Consider the following 19,670-nt stretch of genomic DNA (forward strand, 5'->3'; position numbering starts at 1 on the left):
TAGATTTGGATTAATGTGCCACTGCTTTGTCTTTCTGTTACACAAACCATTGTTTTGATTTATTTACAATATATGCTGTGCCATTCTGATTTTTGTTTGGTTGGTTGAATAAATTTGCGGCACTCAAACACTTGAGGTGATAGTTTAGTTAAAAACAGTACCAGTATTTGATCCAGTTTCATCTCAGCTGTGTTCAACCTGGACATTTTAGATGTTTATCAAAGGTCTTTTCTAAAGAAGGAAGGAAGAAATAAGTGACATTTACAAGTAATGCTGGCTTGGAACAAACTTTTGAAAACTCAGTTGATAGGGCCCGGCGGCGTGGCCTAGCGGCTAAAGTCCTCACCTTGAACGCCCCGGGATCCCATATGGGTGCCGGTTCTAATCCCGGCAGCTCCACTTCCCATCCAGCTCCCTGCTTTGGGAAAGCAGTCGAGGACAGCCCAATGCATTGGGACCCTGCACCCGCGTGGGAGACCTGGAAGAGGTTCCTGGTTCCTGGCTTCGGATCGGCGCGCATCGGCCGTTGCGGCTCACTTGGGGAGTGAATCATCAGACGGATGATCTTCCTCTCTGTCTCTCCTCCTCTCTGTATATCTGACTGTAATAAAATAAATGAATCTTAAAAAAAAAAAAGAAAACTCAGTTGATAAATTTTGGATCAACTAAAAACATTTTTTAAAATCTCACATATTCCTTCCTCCTGTGGAAATAATATAGAAAGAGAGGATCTTTCCTCCCTTGGAGCCCCCTCCTGTCACTATAGTAGGAGACCTCTCTCTTTTTAATTTTTTTTTTTAAGATTCTATTTATTTTGGGCCCAGTGTGGTGGCCTAGTGGCTAACGTCCTGCCTTGCATGTGGCAGGATCCCATATGTGTGCCAGTTCGTATCCTGGCTGCTCTACTTCCCTTCCAGCTCCTTGCTTGTGGCCTGGGAAAGCAGTAGAGGACAGTCTCAAGTCCTCTAGCTGTTGTGGCTCACTTGGGGAGTCAATCAACAGACGGAAGATCTTCTTCTCTGTCTCTCCTCCTCTCTGTATATCTGACTTTCCAATAAAAATAAAATAAATCTTAAAAAAAAAAAAAAAACACACAAAGTGGCCACAACAGTCAGAACTAAGCAGATCCAAAGTCAGGAGCCAGGAGTTTTTTCAGGGTCTCCCATGCAGGTTCACGGTCCCAAGACCCTGAGCCATCCTCTGTTGCTTTTTCAGGCCACAAGCAGGGAGCTGGATGGAAAGCAGGGTCGCTGGGATTAGAATCAATGCCCATATGGGATCCTGGTGTATGCAAGGTGAGGACTTTAGCCACTAGGCTACCATGCCTGGCCCTGTTGTGGCCACTTTTTAAAAGATTTATTATTATTTTTAAAGATTTATTTTTATTACAAAGTCAGATATACAGAGAGGAGGAGAGACAGAGAGGAAGATCTTCTGTCCGATGAATCACTCCCCAATTAACCACAATGGCTGGTGCTGTGCCGATCCAAAGCCAGGAACCAGGAGCCTCTTCCGGGCCTCCCACGCGGGTGCAGGGGTCCCAAAGCTTTGGGCCGTCCTTGACTGCTTTCCCAGGCCACAAGCAGGGAGCTGGATGGGAAGTGGAGCTGCCGGGATTAGAACCGGCGCCCATATGGGATCCCGTGCGTTCAAGGTGAGGACTTTAGCAGCTAGGCCACGCCGCCGGGCCCAAGATTTATTTATTTTATTGGAAAGTTCAATTTACAGAGAAGGAGATACATAGAGGAAGATCTTTCATCCACTGATTCATTCCTCAAAAGTTGGTAACACTGGAGTATCTTATTTCAAATTCTATTGTAAATACCCTTTATAGTTGACATTTTTAATAGGGCCAAAGCTGTGGCATAGCCAGTAAAGTCATGATCTGTGGCACTGAAATCCCAAATGGGTGGTGATTGTAGCCGCAACTGCTTGCTTCACTTTGGATCCAGCTCCCTGCTAGTGCACTTGGGAAAGCAGTGAGTCATGGCCCAGATATTTCCAGATGAAGTAATAGGTCTAATGAGGAACCAATACATGAGGTATAACACATAGATGAATGTATGATCCTAATTCTCCCACTTAGTGTAACTTCTTTCCTGTCTTTCTGAAAGATTTATGTTTATTTTTATTGGAAAGGCATATTTACAAAGAGAGAGACGGAGAAAGAGAGATCTTCCATCTGCTGGCTCACTCTGCAACAGCCAGTGCTGAGCCGATCCATAAGCAGAGAACTGGACTGAAAGTGGAACAGCCAGAGCTTGAACCAGTTCCCATTAGGGATGCAGTACCACAGGCAGAGGCTCAGCCTGCCACACCACTGCACCACCCCAAACTTAGTGTACTTCGTAAATGCAACACTTGCCTTAATTGCTAAAGAAAATGATAACCACAGAAGTAAATACTGTTTTCATTTATTTTCAGCCATAGGCTAGGCATGTAGAGTTTTGTTTGATTTAATAGCAAAAGATGATTTCTGATTTTAGTGACTATTTGAACAAAATAAGACCTTACTGACAGGTAAGGCAGGAGCGGTATGAGAGTGGGGATTGGAATTTAGGGGAAGAGGGAGTGAGGAATGTTGGAGAAGCAGCAGCAGGTACACTCCCAAGTCTCAATTTAGCTTTTCATTTACCAACTAGAGTGTTTGGACTATAGAATAACTTGTTTCATACTACATTTTAGAGTCAGAATGGAAAGCTACTTTATTATAATCACCTAACAACCATGCCAATCTCAAAATAAGCCAATGGTCTTGTCTCCTAAAACGAACAAATCCTCTGTCAAATAGAGTGGTGGTGAGATCTCCTTGGGAGCTCCCCCTGTTCTGTCACCAGTGTCGATTTTCCCATGTGCCTCTGACCTCCCCCTCTCAGCTGTTTGGACCTGGTCCTCATCTCCTTCCATACGCTAGTAACAGCTGCCCGGCTGCTTCCTTGGATTCCAGCTCCTCCATCCTCTCATGCAAACACCATGACCTTTCATTCATTCATTCACGCAACAGGGAACCATAATGGTTGGCCTCCTTCTTTCAGTTTACTTCTCACTACTCTACTGTTCCTACACATCTCTGTGTCTGACAGCTCTCTCTTTCCTGGGTTACACTGCCGTGCCATACCCCCGCAGCTCTCTCTCTTTCCTGGGTTACACTGCCGTGCCATACCCCCGCAGCTCTCTCTCTTTCCTGGGTTACACTGCCATGCCATACCCCCGCAGCTCTCTTTCCTGGGTTACACCGCCATGCCATACCCCCGCAGCTCTCTTTCCTGGGTTACACTGCCATGCCATACCCCCGCAGCTCTCTCTCTTTCCTGGGTTACACTGCCATGCCATACCCCCGCAGCTCTCTCTCTTTCCTGGGTTGCACTGCCATGCCATACCCCCGCAGCTCTCTCTCTTTCCTGGGTTACACTGCCATGCCATACCCCCGCAGCTCTCTCTCTTTCCTGGGTTGCACTGCCATGCCATACCCCCACAGCCCTGCATTTCCTGAAATGCCTTCCTTAGAACTCAACCTGTCCAAGCTCTACTTCCCTTCAAGGTTTAACTCAAGCTTACTACCTTTCCCATGAATTCTTCCCAAACTAGTAAGTCAAAACTGATGTGTCTGAATTTATAGCTTTTCTGCAGTACAGTATTGACTTTTTAAAAAATATTTTTATGCTAAAAGCAGAGTTGCAGGGAGGAAAGAGAGAAAGAGAGAGATGTCCTCCATCTGCTGGTTTACTCCCCAGATGGCCACAACGCCCAGATCTGAGCAACAAGTGAAGCCACTGCCTGGGACACCAGCATATTCCTTATTAGAACACTGGTTTGAGTCTGGGTGCTCCACATTTTTTGGTTTTGTTTGTTTGAAAGTTATGGTGGGGAAGGGTCAGGGAGACATCTTCAATTGCTGTCTCACTCTCCAGATGGCCACAACTGCCAGGCTGGATCCAGGATCCAGGAGCTTCATCAGGAACTTCCGCATGGGTGCAGGGACCAAACACTTGGGCCATTTTCTATTTTTCCCAGGTTATTAGTAGGGAGCTGGATTGGAGCAGCCAGGACACACTGAATACGTGCCCATATGTGTTGTCAACATTGTAGACGGCAGCTTTACTGAGCCAGGTTGTAGCGCTTCCATTATGCTGGACCACTCCCTGCTCTGCTTCTGATCCATCTTTCTGCTAATGGCCTAAGTACCTAGAACCCTGGTATGTGGGAGAACCTGATAAGAGTTCCAAGCTGCTGGCTCCAGTCTAAGTGGCCCTTGTGGCTATTTGGGGAATGAATCAGCAGGTAGAAGGTCTGTCTTTCTGCCTTTCAAATAAGTAAATGAAATCATTTTTAAAAAATCTTAAAAAGAACAATTTTTAAAAGATTTTTAAAAATTCATTTTTATTGGTAAAGCAGATATACAGAGAGAAGGAGAATACAGAGAGGAAGATCTTTTGTCTGCAGATTCACTCCTCAAGTGGCTGCAATGGCTGGAACTGAGCCTATCCAAAGCCAGAAGCCAGGAGCTTCTTTCAGGTCTCCCACAAGGGTGCAGAGTCCCAAGGCTTTGGGCCATCCTCTACTGCTTTCCCCAGGCCACAAATAGGGAGATGGAAGGGAAGCAGAGCAGCCAGGATACGAACCAGCACCCACATGGGATCCTGGCAGACGCAAGGGGAGGACGGTAGCCACTAGATCATCACGCTGGGACCAGAACAATTTTTTAAAAACCTACAGTAACAGACTCTTCTTACTGGCAACATGGATAAGAGACAGGTCTCTCATTAAATTGTAATCAGATCCTAGATAAATTATAGCAACATAATCTCATCATCTAAAGAGAAAAAAGTAACATTATGCTGAAACCTGTGCAGGATGGGAAACAAGCAGTAGTAGAAACAGGTTTGCTGTGAGGACAGGTGCCACTGTCAGCACTGTAGACAGTTTAACCTGGGCCAGGCGAGGCATTTGGCATGGCAGTTGAGACACTGCTTGGGACTCTCACATCTTACACTGGAGTGTCTAGCTTTAAGCCTTAGCTCTGTTCCCAGTTCCACAATTCCAACAGTGCACACCCTGGGAGATAGCAGGTAATGGCTCAAATACTTGAGTCCCTGCCTCCCATCATGGAAACCTGGGTTGAGTTTCTGACTCGTTGCTTGATTCTGGTATAGTCCAGGTTGTAGCAAGCAAGTATTTATTTACTGTTAATTAGAAAGGCAGATTTACAGAGAGAAAGATCTTCTGTCTGCTGGTTCACTCCCCAAGTGGCCCCAGTGGCTAAGATGAGTTGGTCTGAAGCCAGAAGAGCCAGGAACTTCTTCCAGGTTTCCCACATGGGTGTAAGACCCCAAGGCTTTGGGCCATCTTCTATTGCCTTCCCAGGCCACAAGCAGGGAGCTGGATGGGAAGTGGAGCTGCTCCACTTTTGATCGGCTCCTGCTTACGGCCTTGGAAAACAGTGGAGGATGGCTCAAGTCCTTGGCAGCCTGTACCCATGTGAAAGACATTAAAAGAGGTTCCTGGCTTCGGATAAGCTCAGCTCCAGCCATTGTGGCTATTTGGGGAGTGAATTGGTGGAGGCAACCATTCTCTCTTTTTCTGTAATTCTTTCAAATAAAAATAAATCTTAAAACAAACAAGATAGCCTACAAATTAATCATAAAGAATATAGAAGTGATACTATGGGTAAGATCATGATTAATGAAGTGGAAAAAATATATACAGGACAATCAACAATGTCTAAAATAGCATCTGCAAATTCTCAAGAAAAATAAATTTGTAGTACACCTGCTCAAAGAAGAAAAGAGAAAGAAAGCAGAAGTAAATAGTAAGAATGAAAACAGGGCGTAGGACTACCCAGGTAGCAGAGATGAAAAAGAAAGCAGGGCTGGCACGATGGCACCGGTTCTTCCTGCCTGCTCCACTTCCAGTTCAGCTCCCTGCTTACAGCCTGGGAAAGCAGTGGAGGATGGGTCAAAGCTTTGGACCCTATACCTGTGTGGGAGACCTGGAAGAAGCTCCTGTGCCTGGTTTTGGATCGGCTCAGTTTTGGCTGTTGAGGCCATTTGGGGAGTGAACCAATGGATGGAAAGATTTCTATCTTGGTTTCTCCTTCTCTCTGTAAATCTGCTTTTCCAATATAAATAAAATAAATCTTTTTTTAAAAGATTTATTTTATTTTTTTATTGGAAAGTCAGATATGCAAAGAGGAGGAGAGATAGAGAGGAAGATCTTCCATCCGATGAATCAACTCCCCAAGGGACCACAATGGCCGGTGCTGCGCCGATCCAAAGCCAGGAACCAGGAGCCTCTTCCGGGTCTCCCACGTGGGTGCAGGGGTCCCAAAGCTTTGGTCCGTCCTCGACTGCTTTCCCAGGCCACAAGCAGGGAGCTGGATGGGAAGTGGAGCAGCCGGGATTAGAACCGGCGCCCATATGGGATCTCAGCACGTTCAAGGCGAGGACTTTAGCCACTAGGCCACGCCGCCGGGCCCAGTATAAATAAATAAATCTTAAAGAGATCTATGGACTTCATAGAAGAGGGAGAGTTCCCCCCCCCCCCGCAAAAAGAACAACAAAAATTCCCACACATTTTACCAAAAGTGACTCAAGAAGAAACAGAAAGCTCAAATAATCTTCATCTTAAAGAAATCTGAATACTTACAAAAGCTCCTACAGAGAACCATCAAGATTAGATAGCTTTATCACACTCAGATGCTTTACTAAACTTTCATGGGACTCTTCATTTTGATCTGATTTAAACTCTTCCAGGGAATAAGACAAGAGCAAACTCCAACTCAGAGTGAGTATATAGATCAAAAGCACCATCTTGGAAAGCTCTGAAGGAATCTGAGAGCCCAGTGTGATAGTTCAATTGACTAATCCTCCACCTTCAAGTGCCAGCATCCCATATGGGTGCTGTTTTGTGTTCTGGCTTTGCATCCAGCTCCCTGCTTGTGGCCTGGGAATGCAGTCAAGGATGGCCCAAAGCCTTGGGACCCTGCACCCATGTAGGAGACCTGGGAGAAGCTCCAGGCTCCTGGCTTTGGATAGGCTCAGCTCTGGCCCCATTGCGGCCTTTTGGGGAACCAGCAGATGCAAGATCTTTGTCTCTCCTCTCCAAAAATCTGCCTTTTCAATAAAAAGAAGTGAATCTTAAAAAGAAAAAAAAAAAACCTCACTGTGAACACAGAAGCACTATCGTACCCAAGAGTGTTTATAGTAGCACTGTTTATAATTGCAAAAAACTGCAAACAGCCCAGATTATCCAGTAGTAGGTGAATGGGTAACTTATGGCTTATGCACTCGGTGAAATATATAGCATAGCATTCTGTTAACATGGATGAATCTTAGGAACAGTGTTAACTAGAGAAAAATGCAAATTGCAGAGGACAGTTCAGAGTGTAATGTTCTTGTAAAGCTAAAAAAAAGGACAACACATTTTTAAAGAATCCATATATATAGCTATATATGTCTGTATATATATATATATATATAAAACAGTTAACAAAATTAGGGACAGCAATTACCTATAAGAGGGATAGGGACAGGATAAAGAGAAACAGAAACTCAATGGCATTTCTGAAGTTTCACTGTGTAAATTGAGAGATGGGCCATAGGCACTCATGTTATTAGCTTCATAATTTATTCATGCTATATTTTATTTATAGATATCAAATATTACATATTATAATAAAAAAAACCTTTGCTGTTGTTGAAATTCATTGAGTCTCCCTGAAAGACAAATCTATATTTCTTGGTGAGAACCAAGATTCCCTGACAGAAGCTTGCCTAGTCCTCAATAAACAAGGCCTTCCCCGGGACATGCCTGGAGGGTCCGCATTCCCTTCCCGTTGGTGCTCCCTGACCTGCAGAACCACCAACTAGCCGAAGCCCCACAGGGCTGGCCAAGTCCTGGCACACGCATGACAGGATAGTGACACCTGGTGGATACAGAATGAATTCAGCAAAACGACTAGGGAATCGGTTGCTCTGGTTGATGAAAAGTGGCAACAGGGTGAAGGACGAGGGAAGTGAGGATGCAGCGGAAGGTGAGAAAGCTGAATCCAGAACAGGAAGGGGCTCTACATCTGAGATGATGCAGTGGAGCAAAAGGAGGAGACTGCGGAGTGCCGCCCAGGGGATGAAACTGCCCTCCCCTGCCTTCCGAGACAGAGGGGAGTGGTTACAGGTGCAGCAAGGGAGCTGCACGCCTGAGAGGAAAGGGAAGCAGGCTGGCAGACCTCCCTCTACCTGTGCCTCACAGAAGCCAAACCGAGCGGCACTTCAGGGGAGCAGCTGAGGGCCTGCTGCTTCCCCACCAACTTTCCCCTCCTTTTCCATTTATGACATCTACATGATTCTCAGGAGCTTGATCCCACCCCGTTCCCTAAAGGTGCAGTCCCTGTTGTAAAATAGCCAATTTGCATATATCAGGCTAAGGGTCAGATTGTTCAGGTGTAGACATGGCTGGTCTTTTATGCTAGGACCCTTGGGGCACACAAAGATGTCCTCTTTTTTGGGGGGTTGAAATGGGGGTGGGGGCGAAGGGTAAGAATATGTAATGCTAGGAGTCCCGGCAGCCCCAGGGTGGCTGCAGAAGGAGCACTGTTTTAGAGACACATTAAGCCACTGGGTCAAACTCCACTCAGAGCCTGCCCTACCTCTGGGCTTTCCAGTTACAGGAGCCAATAAATCCTTTCTTTTCTATTTTTTTTTTTTAATTTTAACTTTATTTTTTAACTTAGTTTGAGTTAGGCTTTTCTATGACTTAAAGCCAGAAGATTTCCTAACCTATACATTCATCATACTTACCCATCCCTATTGCCCCCAGGACAGCACAGGGGCCCAGGTCAGAGGGCAATATAGATTGGCAAATTACACTGAAGTCAAAGTATTTAGCTGGAAAGTCAGAGGCAGGACCCAGGCAGTGTGTGAGATGGGGGTGACCCCGCTGTGTCTATGAGAGGAGAGTGGACTTCCCTTCTGGAAAGAAGAGCCACGAGAAAAGCAAGTGCAGAGAAGAGCCTCTACTAGGCAGACGGGCAGAGTTCACGCAAGAATGAAAGGGCTTCTTCCCCACACACATCTATCATGGGGGCGCTGCTTTGGGGTCCTTCCGCTCGTGGGCTAAAGTGCTCTGGAGCATGTGCCCCTTGAAGTCTTTCTGACCCTGGGGTGCAGGATCTGCTTCTCCCCTGGCCAGCTGAAGGGCCTCCTTGTGGCTCCGGCTGCCCTTGATGACGCTGACTTTTGGGGTGACGTGGGAAGTTTTCTCTTCTCCTTTGGCATGCCGAGAACTGGGGCCCCTTCCTCCTCTGGAGGCAGTGGCGTCTTCCTGACCTGGCGTGAGTGCTGCCCCCTTCTCGGCCTCTCCCCTGGGCCCTGACTTTGCTGCCACTGCCCCTGATCCTCCGGCAGAGCTGGTTTCCCTCCTGGAGCCCCACGTTTCCCAGGACAGCACAGACGGCTGGTCAGCGTCCACCAAAGCAACTGCTGACTTGTCAGGGGTGGGATTCCTTTCCCTGCTGCCCCCTGACTTCTTCCGTGGGCGCCCCCGTTTCCTTTTGACGTCGCTTGCTGTCTCCTCTAGATCCTGCTTTGCTGCTTTAGCAGGTGGGTCCTGCCCACTCGCCTCGCTCAAGGGGACTTCGGCTGTCCTCTTGCCACCCTTGTCATGGGCTCCTGGGTCACCACCTATGCCTACCTCTCTACTTCTCTGCGGAGGGAGTCCTGTGGGTGGCACCTGCCCAGGCCTGGGAGTGGGCAGAGCAGGAACAGGGGGTAAGATCATGTTAATGATGGGCACAGCTGCCTGGGGTCTCCCAGGCCTAGTGGGCAAGGGTAGGGTAGCCACTTTCAGGGTGCCTGAAGGAAGCTTGGGGGCCAGGATGGGAGAAGCGACTTGGATGGGCGAGATGAGTGATTGAGGGGCCCGAGGGAGGAGCAAAGGCAGCCGGGCCACAAGGGCGTTAACCTGGGGGTTACTGGCTGCTGGGGCCGAGCTCTCAACTACGTTCTTCTTCCGCTCGCTGCTGCCACCACTGCTGCCACTGCCGCTGCCCCGGCCTGCAGCCCCGGCCCGGGCTTCCAGCTCCTTAGGAGGCTTCACAACAGAAAACAGCATTAGAGCCGGTGCAGGGCCCAGGAGCCCCCAGGGCGAGGGTGGACTTATGCTAAGCCCCCCGCCCAAGGCAGCCACGGTAGCCCCCTTACCTGGGCCGGCCTCTCTGGCTTCTTGTGTGCTCCACTCTCCACGTGCTCCACACCATTCTTGGACTTAGAAGACCGTTCCCGAGGCAGATGCTCATCCTCATCTGCAGGGGTGGCCAGGAGAAGGAATCTAGTGAGGGGTGGGGCGCTGAAGGCCTGACTCATTGAGAGGGATGTGGGAAAGGGGGAGATCTAGAGTGTGTCTTACAAGGGCTGCCTGGAAGAGAAAGCAGACCCCAAGGTGTGTCTATCCTGGTTCACGGGAGGGCCCTTGGCAGCGGAAGTGACTGAGGGCTTCTCTGCTGAAACGGAAGGGACACCCACCAGCAAGCCCCATGGCCTTGAGCACATGCGCATGCGTAGACCGGGCAGAGATGAGGTGCTGCTGCAGCAGGAAACGGGCGACCTCAACGATGGAACTGAAGGATCGTTTCAGGATTCGTTCTGCCCAGTCGCAGGTCAGGGCACAGGCTGCCTCCACCAGCTCATCTCGGGGTGCAGGGGTGACTTCTGGGCCCATTTCCGGCTGTAGTATGGAAAGACACACCCTCCCTCGCACACCAAACCGCATGATCCTCAGTCCCTCTCTGACCTTAAGTAGCCTTTACCTATTCCCATCCCAGAAACCCCGAAGTTCTTTTGTCCTCTGCCTCCACCACAGGGCAGGTGGAAGGTACCTAGAACCCACACTCATAAGGCCTGCTACCACGTCAGCTCTCCCAAAACATGTCCCCCAAGTCCTCAGACATTCACCTAGGAGGGCAGGACAGAACTGGAGGAGGGTTAAGGCTGTCACTCACGCTCTCAGAGCCCTTCAGGTCAAGCCCAGGCAGGGGTGGCATGGACACCAAGGTCTTTCTCCGAATGCCGCTGTAGCAGTATCTGATGTGAGTCAAGGAGCAGCCCACCCACGGTGTGACCCCAAGCCCCACCTGAGGCAAGCCAGGCTGCTCCCACTCCTGGGTCTCCACACTCTGGGGGTTCCTCCCCAGGTACTCCAAGGCCCACCCTGGCCAGTCAAGGATACTTGGATTGGCCCCGGCCACCCAGCCGTCGGGCCTTGATGTCTGGGAAGATCTCTCTGATGATCTTGCCAAAGTTGGCCGTGCTGAGCGGGCGGCAGCAGGCGAGGCTCTCGCAGTACTTCCTGTATGGGTGGGGTTGGTGGGGAATAGACAAGCGGGAGGGGGGTACTCAGAGGAGGATAGCTAGGATCAGAGCGCCCCTAGGGATCAAGTGTGGGGAACCCTTAGAGAAGCCAGATAAGGGGCTTTCTAGGGCAGAGGGGTCAGTGCCATGGCCACAAGTCCACTTCCCTACCCCTGTCCATCCCCTCCACTCACCGATAGGCATCATAGACACTTTGTTTGGGCAGGCAGGTGTCCGCGTGCTCTTCCAGGTGGTTGCGGATCCACCTGCAGGCATACATGTACTCCTCGTTGCTGAGGGCGCTGGGCTCAGAGCTACAGGGGAAGGAAAAGGGACAAGCACGCCTCAGAACCAAATGCTTTGGCTGATTCTTCCCAGACTCCAACTGCAGTAGCCTGAATCAAATCTGCTTCAGCCAGAATCTGCCTTCTCCCCAGTGCCAAGCCAGCTCTAGGGTCCATTTTTCTTGATCAGAGATATAAGTTATGAGCTTTCCTTGTCCATCACACCCCTCGCAAGCATGCCCTTCACCAAGAACCGGAGCCTATGGCAGCTAAAACCCTACCACCGAACCTACCTTTTGTCTCCAGTGCTGGGCCCCGAGGGAAGCTGAAGGTAGAGATAGAGCTTGTCGTTGTCTGAAAATTTCTGTACATCTTGCTAGGGGGAAGGGGAATGGAGAGATACAGGTGGGGAGAAGCAGTAAGGCCAGGCTGCTCCCCACACAAGACCCTCTGATCCTTCACATACAGCCTCATCGGGGGGGCCACAGAAATGATGGCTGGCTGAGTGCTCCCTGCACTCTGCGGAGCCCTCCGGGAGCACACGGGGAAGGGGCTTGTGGGCTCCTATACAAGTGGTCCCTGGGAGAGGCCAAGGACGTCCACACCCTCAGTGGGCAGCAAGCTGCACAGCCAGGTGTCTCCTGAGAAGGTGGGCCACACCGCCTTGCCTTTCCCACCCCTTCTACCTGCCAGGAACGTAGTCCTGCCCCACCAACTCCAGCTCTCTCCAGCCTGCTGTCCAACACACTTACCAGGATTCCTTCTACTTTGTTTTGCACGGCCTTGCTGTGGGGGGAGAGGAAAAAGCTGCAGGTCACACACAAAAGATTGTTCACCCATCCCCTGTGTCAGCCTGCTAGGAAGGGATGGCTAGCAGGTGCTCACCCATGGCTCCCTGCTCAGAGGCTTGTCAGGGGGGCCAGGCAGAGCACCCCACAGAGGTAATGCAGGGTGACAAGGAGGGGGGTAGGGTCTACATGCAGACCTGCAGAAGGATCTGGAGAAGGCTACTTACGAAATGGTACCTCGGAGCCTTTGCAGAAGAGTGGTGGGCTCCCCAGCCTCAGCTCCTCCAGGCGGGGCCCGTGCCCCCCGCTTGGGGCTCTTGGCATCAGGCTCCTCTTCTGCCATGCCAGCATGGAGGCTGGAGGGGAGAGGGAGAGAGGGGCTTGAAGACTAAACCCACGTGGGCTTTCTACCCCTTCACCCTGGGAAGGGGGGCCCTGGGCACTTCTGGGGTCTCCACACAGAAACAAAGCCTGCAGAATTTCCCAGGGGTCTTTGTTTCACCAGTCAGCCTTCTCCAAAAAAATCCGAAACCAATCCATGACTCCGCCAGGTCCTTCTCTACCATCTCCCCGCTATTCTGTCGCCCCCATCCCCCTTCTAATATGTCTCCCACATCTGGGAGAAACTGTCCAGGAAGAGATACAGGGATTGGGAGCTCACGTTGGGGACAGACACTAACATCGCGGCCTCGGATTCCCATCCTCGCCCTGACCTTCCTCTCTCTCAAAAACAAGGACCCCCACCCCTAAACAAAATCCAAAAAAACCCCAAAAAACAAAGTTCTCTCCAATATCCTCCTCACCCACTGCATCTGCCTGGGGTGATCAGAAAGCACTCAAGTCTTCCAGGCCAGGAAAAGAAAAAAAAAAAAAAAAAACAACTGGGCCCAAGTTCTCAGGACTTGACCCCGTCACGGCCTCGCCGCCGCTGCCCCCTGCCCACGGCGCCGGCCCCTACGTCATCTTCCCCTCACGCCAGCCCCGCGGCGCGCCCCCCTCCGGCCAGCTCCCCACCCCCATCCCCACTCCCGGGTGCCGCCCCGATGAGGGCAGGAAGGAATGGGGTCCCGAATTCGGGGCACGTGCACGCGGGGCCGAGAAGCTGTGGAAAACAACAGCCCACGTCGCCTCTTCTGCTCTCCTCCCGGCTCACGTCGCCCCCCTCCCTACCTCAGGACAGGCGCCTGCCGACCCCGGCCACTAGAGAGGGTGGCGGGGGAGGGCGGAGAAAGAGAAACTACCTGGCAGTCACCTCCACTCGAGCCCAGCCCCACAGCCCCGGCCCGGCGGGCTCGTGCGTTGCTTTTATTTTCCTTTTTCTGAATGGTCGCGGCAGCCACGATCTGCCTAGCTACAAGGACGGCCCGCTCCGTCATTGGTCGGCGCCACCACCCGGAGACAGAAGGCGGCCGGAGCTCGCACCGGCGGCTGCCCCAAGTCTGCCTGGCAACAGAATCTGATTGGCCAGCGCAGGAGGGAAAATCCAAAGTTAGGCTTATTTGACTCAAGAGGGGGAAGTCCGGGTGAGGTTTCGGTTAAAATCTAGGGGTCGGTTGAGGCTCGGTTGGTACCGAGAGGTTCTGTTCTTAAAGAGACCGCAGGACCTAAGGCCGGGCGCTCGGCTCTCCGAGGGGAGATCCCGCCGCTTGGAGCCCCTGTCCACCTGTGTTTGGGTTTTTGCTTGCAAACACGTTGTCAGAGCTGCTGGGGGAGGAAACGATCCGTGGATGAGCACATTTCCCTGGAGAAGGACGAGGAGCCTTGATGGACGTTGGCTGGAAGCTCACGCAACCCCCTGCCGAAGTTAAACAGATTGAGCCCTTCCGCGTCGCCCCAGTCCTCGCTCTTCTCCCCCACCTCCCGAGCGGGCGCGAAGGACCTGCATCTCTGGTGGCATTAGCTCCTCCTTGGCGTGGACTAAACCGCATCAGTTGTACCATATCAAGCTGAAGTAGTGCTTCTTGGTGCCTCCCACGTGCGCTTCTTTTACCTTGCTTGATGGTGTATTTGCACCGCGCTCAGGGGCTCCCTTCCTCAGAGGGTGTTGGCTGCCCACAGAATCTTCTTACCCCTAAGGAACACTGCCCAGAATTAAGGCCATGCCAAGGGTTCTGAACCTTGTGAAGACTTTTTCTTGGGCGTGAATCAGATGAAAGTAACGGAGATGCCCTGCTGGGCAAAACACCCATGCCGACCAAGTTTTGCAGCTAGCATCAGAGTGGTCACTACTGCGGTGTTGCCCTTTAAGGGACGTGTGTTTTGCACCAGCTGTTTTTGCAGTCTTGACTTCTAATTCGGGCGCATTGGTGTTCAAAGGACGGCGCGTCGCCATTACCCCTTGCAGCATCCATGGCCTCACTGCTAGCCAAACCCGGGGTTGTGGGGAGGGTCCAGAATGCTGTGGAGTTGGGAGAATTAGGCTCTTCTAGCTAGAAATTCATTTGGTGTTTATTGCATGTTAGACCCTGTGCGGTGCTCGTAGCAGTTCTTTTAGGAGCTTTCAGTGGGCACTTTTAGGCTGCAGGTGAAAGGGTAATTGAAAAGCTTTAGTGAAATGAGTAACCTAGCCTGACCAAGATTATCTTGACATCACCTTGCAAGGGGTGAGACAGGGAAACACAGGGACCTCTTTGTTTAAGTGTTGTGCTAAGAGCGCCCCGAGGAACAAAACTGGAGGCAGGGGAGAGCCTTCCCTGAGAAGTAACGATAAAAATGGCCTGAAAAGCATCATCCTCGCAGTTCCAAGTGCTTAGCCAAAGCTTAGTGCATGCGCTCTTTATAGGAGCCTTCTCCTATGTGCTGGGACTGGATAGGGGCCTTGCATGCTCCCTGCCTGTCTCAGAGCAACTCCATGGCATAGGGACTGGGACTATTCCCACTTCACAGAGACTGCTGCCAACGGAAAGTTGATAATTAGCCCAAGGTTATGACGCAAACAGCAGAAGAAATCAGGATCTGAACTTAAAATGTCTGGACTTAGAATTCACTCTTTGGCACCATCATTTTTGCCCATTAATGTTGGAAATGAGGGCTGGTGCGGTGGCGTGGTGGGTTGGGCCTTCACCTGTGGTGCTAACATAGCATTTGGAAGCCGGTTTGAGTTTCAGCTGCTCCACTTTCAAATCTAGCTCCATGCTACGGCCAGGAAAGCAGTTGAGGATAGCCTGAACCCTTGGGCTCCTGCACCCATGTAGTATATCTGAAAGAAGCTCCTGGCTCCTGGTTTTGAATCAGCTCAGCTCTGGCCATTGTAGCCATTTGGGGAGTGAACCAATTGATGGAAGACCTCTTTCTCACTCTGTAAAAAATCTTTCAAATAAAAAATAATTTCTAAAAATAATTTAAAAAGATCTCTTCTAAATAAAAATGAAAAGCAACCAAATTTTAAAAAGCAGAGGAAATTTTATGAAAGTTGCAAGAATTGGATCACAAACATGAAAAGTTGTTCATTGTCTATTATAATCAGAAAAATGCAAATTAAAACCATAACAGGAAACCTTATCGCAATATGGAACTGGTAAAAATGTACTAGTTTGGCATTATTGAGGGTTAGCATGGTCTTTTTTTAAAATAACTTTTTAGAGATTTATTTTTATTGGAAAGATAGATTCACAGAAAGAGAGACAAAGATCTTTCAATGCTGGTTCACTCCCCAAGTGGCTGCAAATGGCCAGAGCTGAACCGATTTGAAGCCAGGAGCCAGGAGCTTTGTCCTGGTCTTCCATGCAGGTGCAGGGTTCCAAGGCTTTGGACCATCCTCTACTGCTTTCACAGGCCACAAGCAGAGAGCTGGATGGGAAGTGGAGCAGCCAGGACACCAATTAGTGGCGCTTGCAAGGTGAGGATTTAGTCACTGAGTCATTGTGCTGGTCCCTAGCATGGCTCTTTTGCACAGCTGTGGATGTATGATTTGGTGTAGGCATTTTGGAAAATAGTGCAATATTACTTGGTGAAGTTGAATATGTGAGTATATCAGTATATGCTAAATATTTCAGCAGTTCTATTCCTACACCCTGAAGACCAGCATTGTACCATAGTGACTGAAGCTGTGATACTGCCGGCAAGCCTCATGGGCATTGGCTCATGTCTCAGTGACTCCATTTCCAACCTGGCTCTCTGCGAATGGCCTGAGAAGCAGTGGAGTGGATGGAAGATCTCGCTGTCTTTCCCCCACCCTCTCTCTGTAACTGCCTTTCAAATAAATAATCTGAGAGAAACCAGAAGAACTAAAACATAGGAAAAAATGCAAAGTAATTTATGAACAGCTAATGTCAAGAAAATGGGATAATGTGTAATTTACAAATAAATACAGAGATGACTAAAACATTAAGTTATGAGAGGCAACAATGGAATAGATGCTTGGCACAGTGATGAAGGGATAGCACATTGCTCACCAGGGTGCCTGTTTTGAGTTCAGGTTCCACTTTCAAGTCCAGTTTCCTGCTCTTGGCGTCAGCTTAAGTGCTTGGGTCTCTGCCACTCAAGCGAGACACCTCTGGACTTGGGACTTCAGCTTGGCCCAGCCCTGGCTGTTGCAGGCATCTGAAGAATGGACCAGTCTTGAGAGATCTCTGTCTCTCCTTCTATCTTTCTGCATTTCAAGTAGATATTTGGAAAGGAAAAGGAAAAGAATTAAAAAAAATTTTGAGGATAGGAGTTATCTTGGGTAGGCAAGGGAAGTTTGGGAATATTTGTTGAGCAGCTAATTATAATATTTTCGAAAGCAGCCATGCCAAACAGATAGCCAGTAATTTCTATATGTTTATCGTTTCCTTCTTATTATAAATAAGCTTCCTTTTTAATTTTTTTAAAGATTTATTTTATTGTTATTGCGAAATCAGATATACAGAGAGGAGGAGAGACAGGAAGAGCTTCCGTCCAATGATTCACTGTCCAAGTGACCGCAATGGCCAGTGCTGCACTGATCTCAAGCTAGGAGCCAGGAACTTCCTCCAGGTCTCCCACGCGGGTACAGGGTCCCAAGGCTTTGGGCCGTCCTCGACTGCCTTCCCAGGCCACAAGCAGGGAGCTGGATGGGAAGTGGAGCTGCTGGGATTAAATCCAGTGTCCATATGGGATCCCGGCGCGTTCAAGGCAAAGACTTTAGCGGCTAGACCCCTGTGTTGGGCCCAAGCTTACTTCTTAATTTTTGTAAAAAACATTTTTTCTGTCTTAACAACTGTCAGCATTTGATCACCCTATTGTGTTCTACTTCCTCTTATTTCTGAGTTATTCTAAATGGTGGTATGGAAACAGTTATGACATCATTTTATCTATAAATGCTTTAGTATTTTCAGTAAGTATGGTAGTGTGACTGAGCAATAAGGAATTTTTAAAAATACTATCCCAAGGCCATTGTCACAGCTAAAAAATTAAAAGAGGTAGATGTTTAAAAGAGGTAGATGAGCAGGAAAAGATGCCGGTTAAGACATCCAAGTCCCCCATTTGAATACCTGGGCTCCTCCTGACTAGCTTCCTGCTAATACAGATCCCAGGAGGTAGTGGTGATGTCTCAAGAAACTGGTTTTAGATGGGTCTGGCACGATGGCTCAGTGTTAAATCATTGCATTGCACGCTCTGGGATCCCAGTGGGCGCCAGTTCAGTCCCGGCTGCTCCACTTCCCATCCAGCTCCCTTCTTGTGGCCTGAGAAAGCAGTGGAGGACGGCCCCAAAGCCTTGGATCCTGAACATGTGTGGGAGACCCAGAGGAAGCTCCTGGCTTCAGATCAGTTCAGCTCTAACTGTGTGCCCATTTGGGGAGTAAATCAGTTGTTGGAAGGTCCCTGTCTCTCTCTGTCCCTTTCTTTTTTTGTAACTCAAATCAAATAAATAAATCTTAAAAAATAGAAACTGGAATAGAAAGCTGTCCAAAAAGACTTCATGTTTATGGAATAAATATATCATGCAGGCTTCTTTTCTATGGCAGGTTGTTCTGTGGTTGGCCTTGGTCGGGGCAACCTTTCCCCTGCTCACGGCTACTTCTGTATCAGTAGCCCACCTTGCTTTCTTCACTGTTGTGGGATGTGAGCGAGGTCACGCCAGACAAGTCTAGGATTTATTAAGGAGTCTTTTTTTTTTAAGATTTATTTTATTTTTTTTATTGGAAAGGCGGATATACAGAGAGGAAGAGAGACAGAGAGGAAGATCTTCCGTCCGATGGTTCACTCCCCAAGTGACCGCAACGGTTGGAGATGCGTCAATCTGAAGCCAGGAGCCAGGATCCCTTCTGGGTCTCCCACGTGGGTGCAGGGTCCCAAAGACTTGGGCCATCCTCGACTGCTTTCCCAGGCCACAAGCAGGGAGCTGGATGGGAAGCGGGACCGCTGGATTAAAATTGCGACCATAACGGATCCCGGCACGTGCAAGGCGAGAACTTTAACCACTACGCTATCGCGCCGTGCCCTATTAAGGAGTCTTTTTAAACCAAGCTTGGTGATAACAGGGCCCACTAGAAATTAGCAAATGGCAAGTTCATATAGCAATCCAGTCTGAATCGAAACCCGGAGAGGAACAAATGGTCATTACCCTGACGTCCATCTGTTAAACTGAAGACCTACGCCCCGGCTTTCCCAGCAGTAAGTTAGCCTAAGGGACATACAGTGAACAACCTGGGCACAGTTAGAAAGCTGCAGACACTCGCCTTTTCCTGGCTTTGCTGTCCACATTCAATTGCTGCTACTAGCGGCCTCACCTCTCCTGGAACTCTTGAAAGTACACAAATTAGAAATACAAAGACTCTTAACATTCGCTTCTTCACTGACTCACCCAAGCAGTGAACAGAGGGTGAGCAATACAGATATACAGGGGCCATGCTCAGGGGCTACCTGTCCTTGGAGTCTGTCCATGGGAAGCCAGAAAGCAAGCAGGTACTAGGGAGGCCAAGTGTCAGAGTGTGGAAGCAAGCAAAGGAGAGAGAGAGCCCCTCCCCATCATGGGGCTGTTTGGAAGCTTGAGAGGGGAGTGGTTACACAACAACGCAATACTTCCCTTAGAGGTTCCAGGTGGCGATATGTGAGCATCATAGGTGGGCAGAAGGGGACCCCTAGGTAGTGGTGGGTGTGAGTGGCTTGCAAACTTGTGATCCTGAACAAGCTGCCTACCCCACAACATCAGCACCGCCATTGACCCTCCTACAGCTCTCGTGTGGCTGTTGGTGCTGCTGCTGCTTTTTTCCCATTCTGTGACCCTGGCATGGGGAAGGACGGCAGTGTCCTCGCGCATGGACTTGGCATGAGGGTTTAGCTTCAGTACAATC

The 19,670-nt window shown here is 49.5% G+C and overlaps 1 protein-coding gene across 4 annotated transcripts; it reads right to left on the reverse strand.

Annotated features, from left to right (window-relative positions):
- Nucleotides 1-8,892: 8,892 nt before the first annotated feature.
- Nucleotides 8,893-13,783, reverse strand: RFX5 (regulatory factor X5). 4 transcript variants are annotated; one of them, XM_058660257.1, is made up of 10 exons: nt 13,656-13,783; nt 12,642-12,770; nt 12,379-12,412; nt 11,920-12,002; nt 11,537-11,656; nt 11,221-11,340; nt 10,994-11,075; nt 10,518-10,719; nt 10,197-10,297; nt 8,893-10,086 (listed from the first exon to the last, which is right to left on the reverse strand). In XM_058660257.1, exons 2-10 carry the CDS (start codon nt 12,755-12,757, stop codon nt 9,073-9,075), a joined length of 1,872 nt encoding a protein of 623 aa, XP_058516240.1. In that variant the 5' UTR covers nt 12,758-12,770; nt 13,656-13,783; the 3' UTR covers nt 8,893-9,072. The 4 variants fall into 4 exon arrangements, with proteins under 4 accessions (XP_058516240.1, XP_004588946.2, XP_058516241.1 ...); XM_004588889.2 differs by having other exon boundaries at nt 13,585-13,728; XM_058660258.1 differs by lacking the exon at nt 13,656-13,783 and adding an exon at nt 13,218-13,240.
- Between the last annotated feature and the right edge of the window lie 5,887 nt (nt 13,784-19,670).

This window comes from Ochotona princeps, chromosome 2 (genome assembly GCF_030435755.1).
Source record: "Ochotona princeps isolate mOchPri1 chromosome 2, mOchPri1.hap1, whole genome shotgun sequence".
Taxonomy (NCBI): Eukaryota; Metazoa; Chordata; class Mammalia; order Lagomorpha; family Ochotonidae; genus Ochotona; species Ochotona princeps.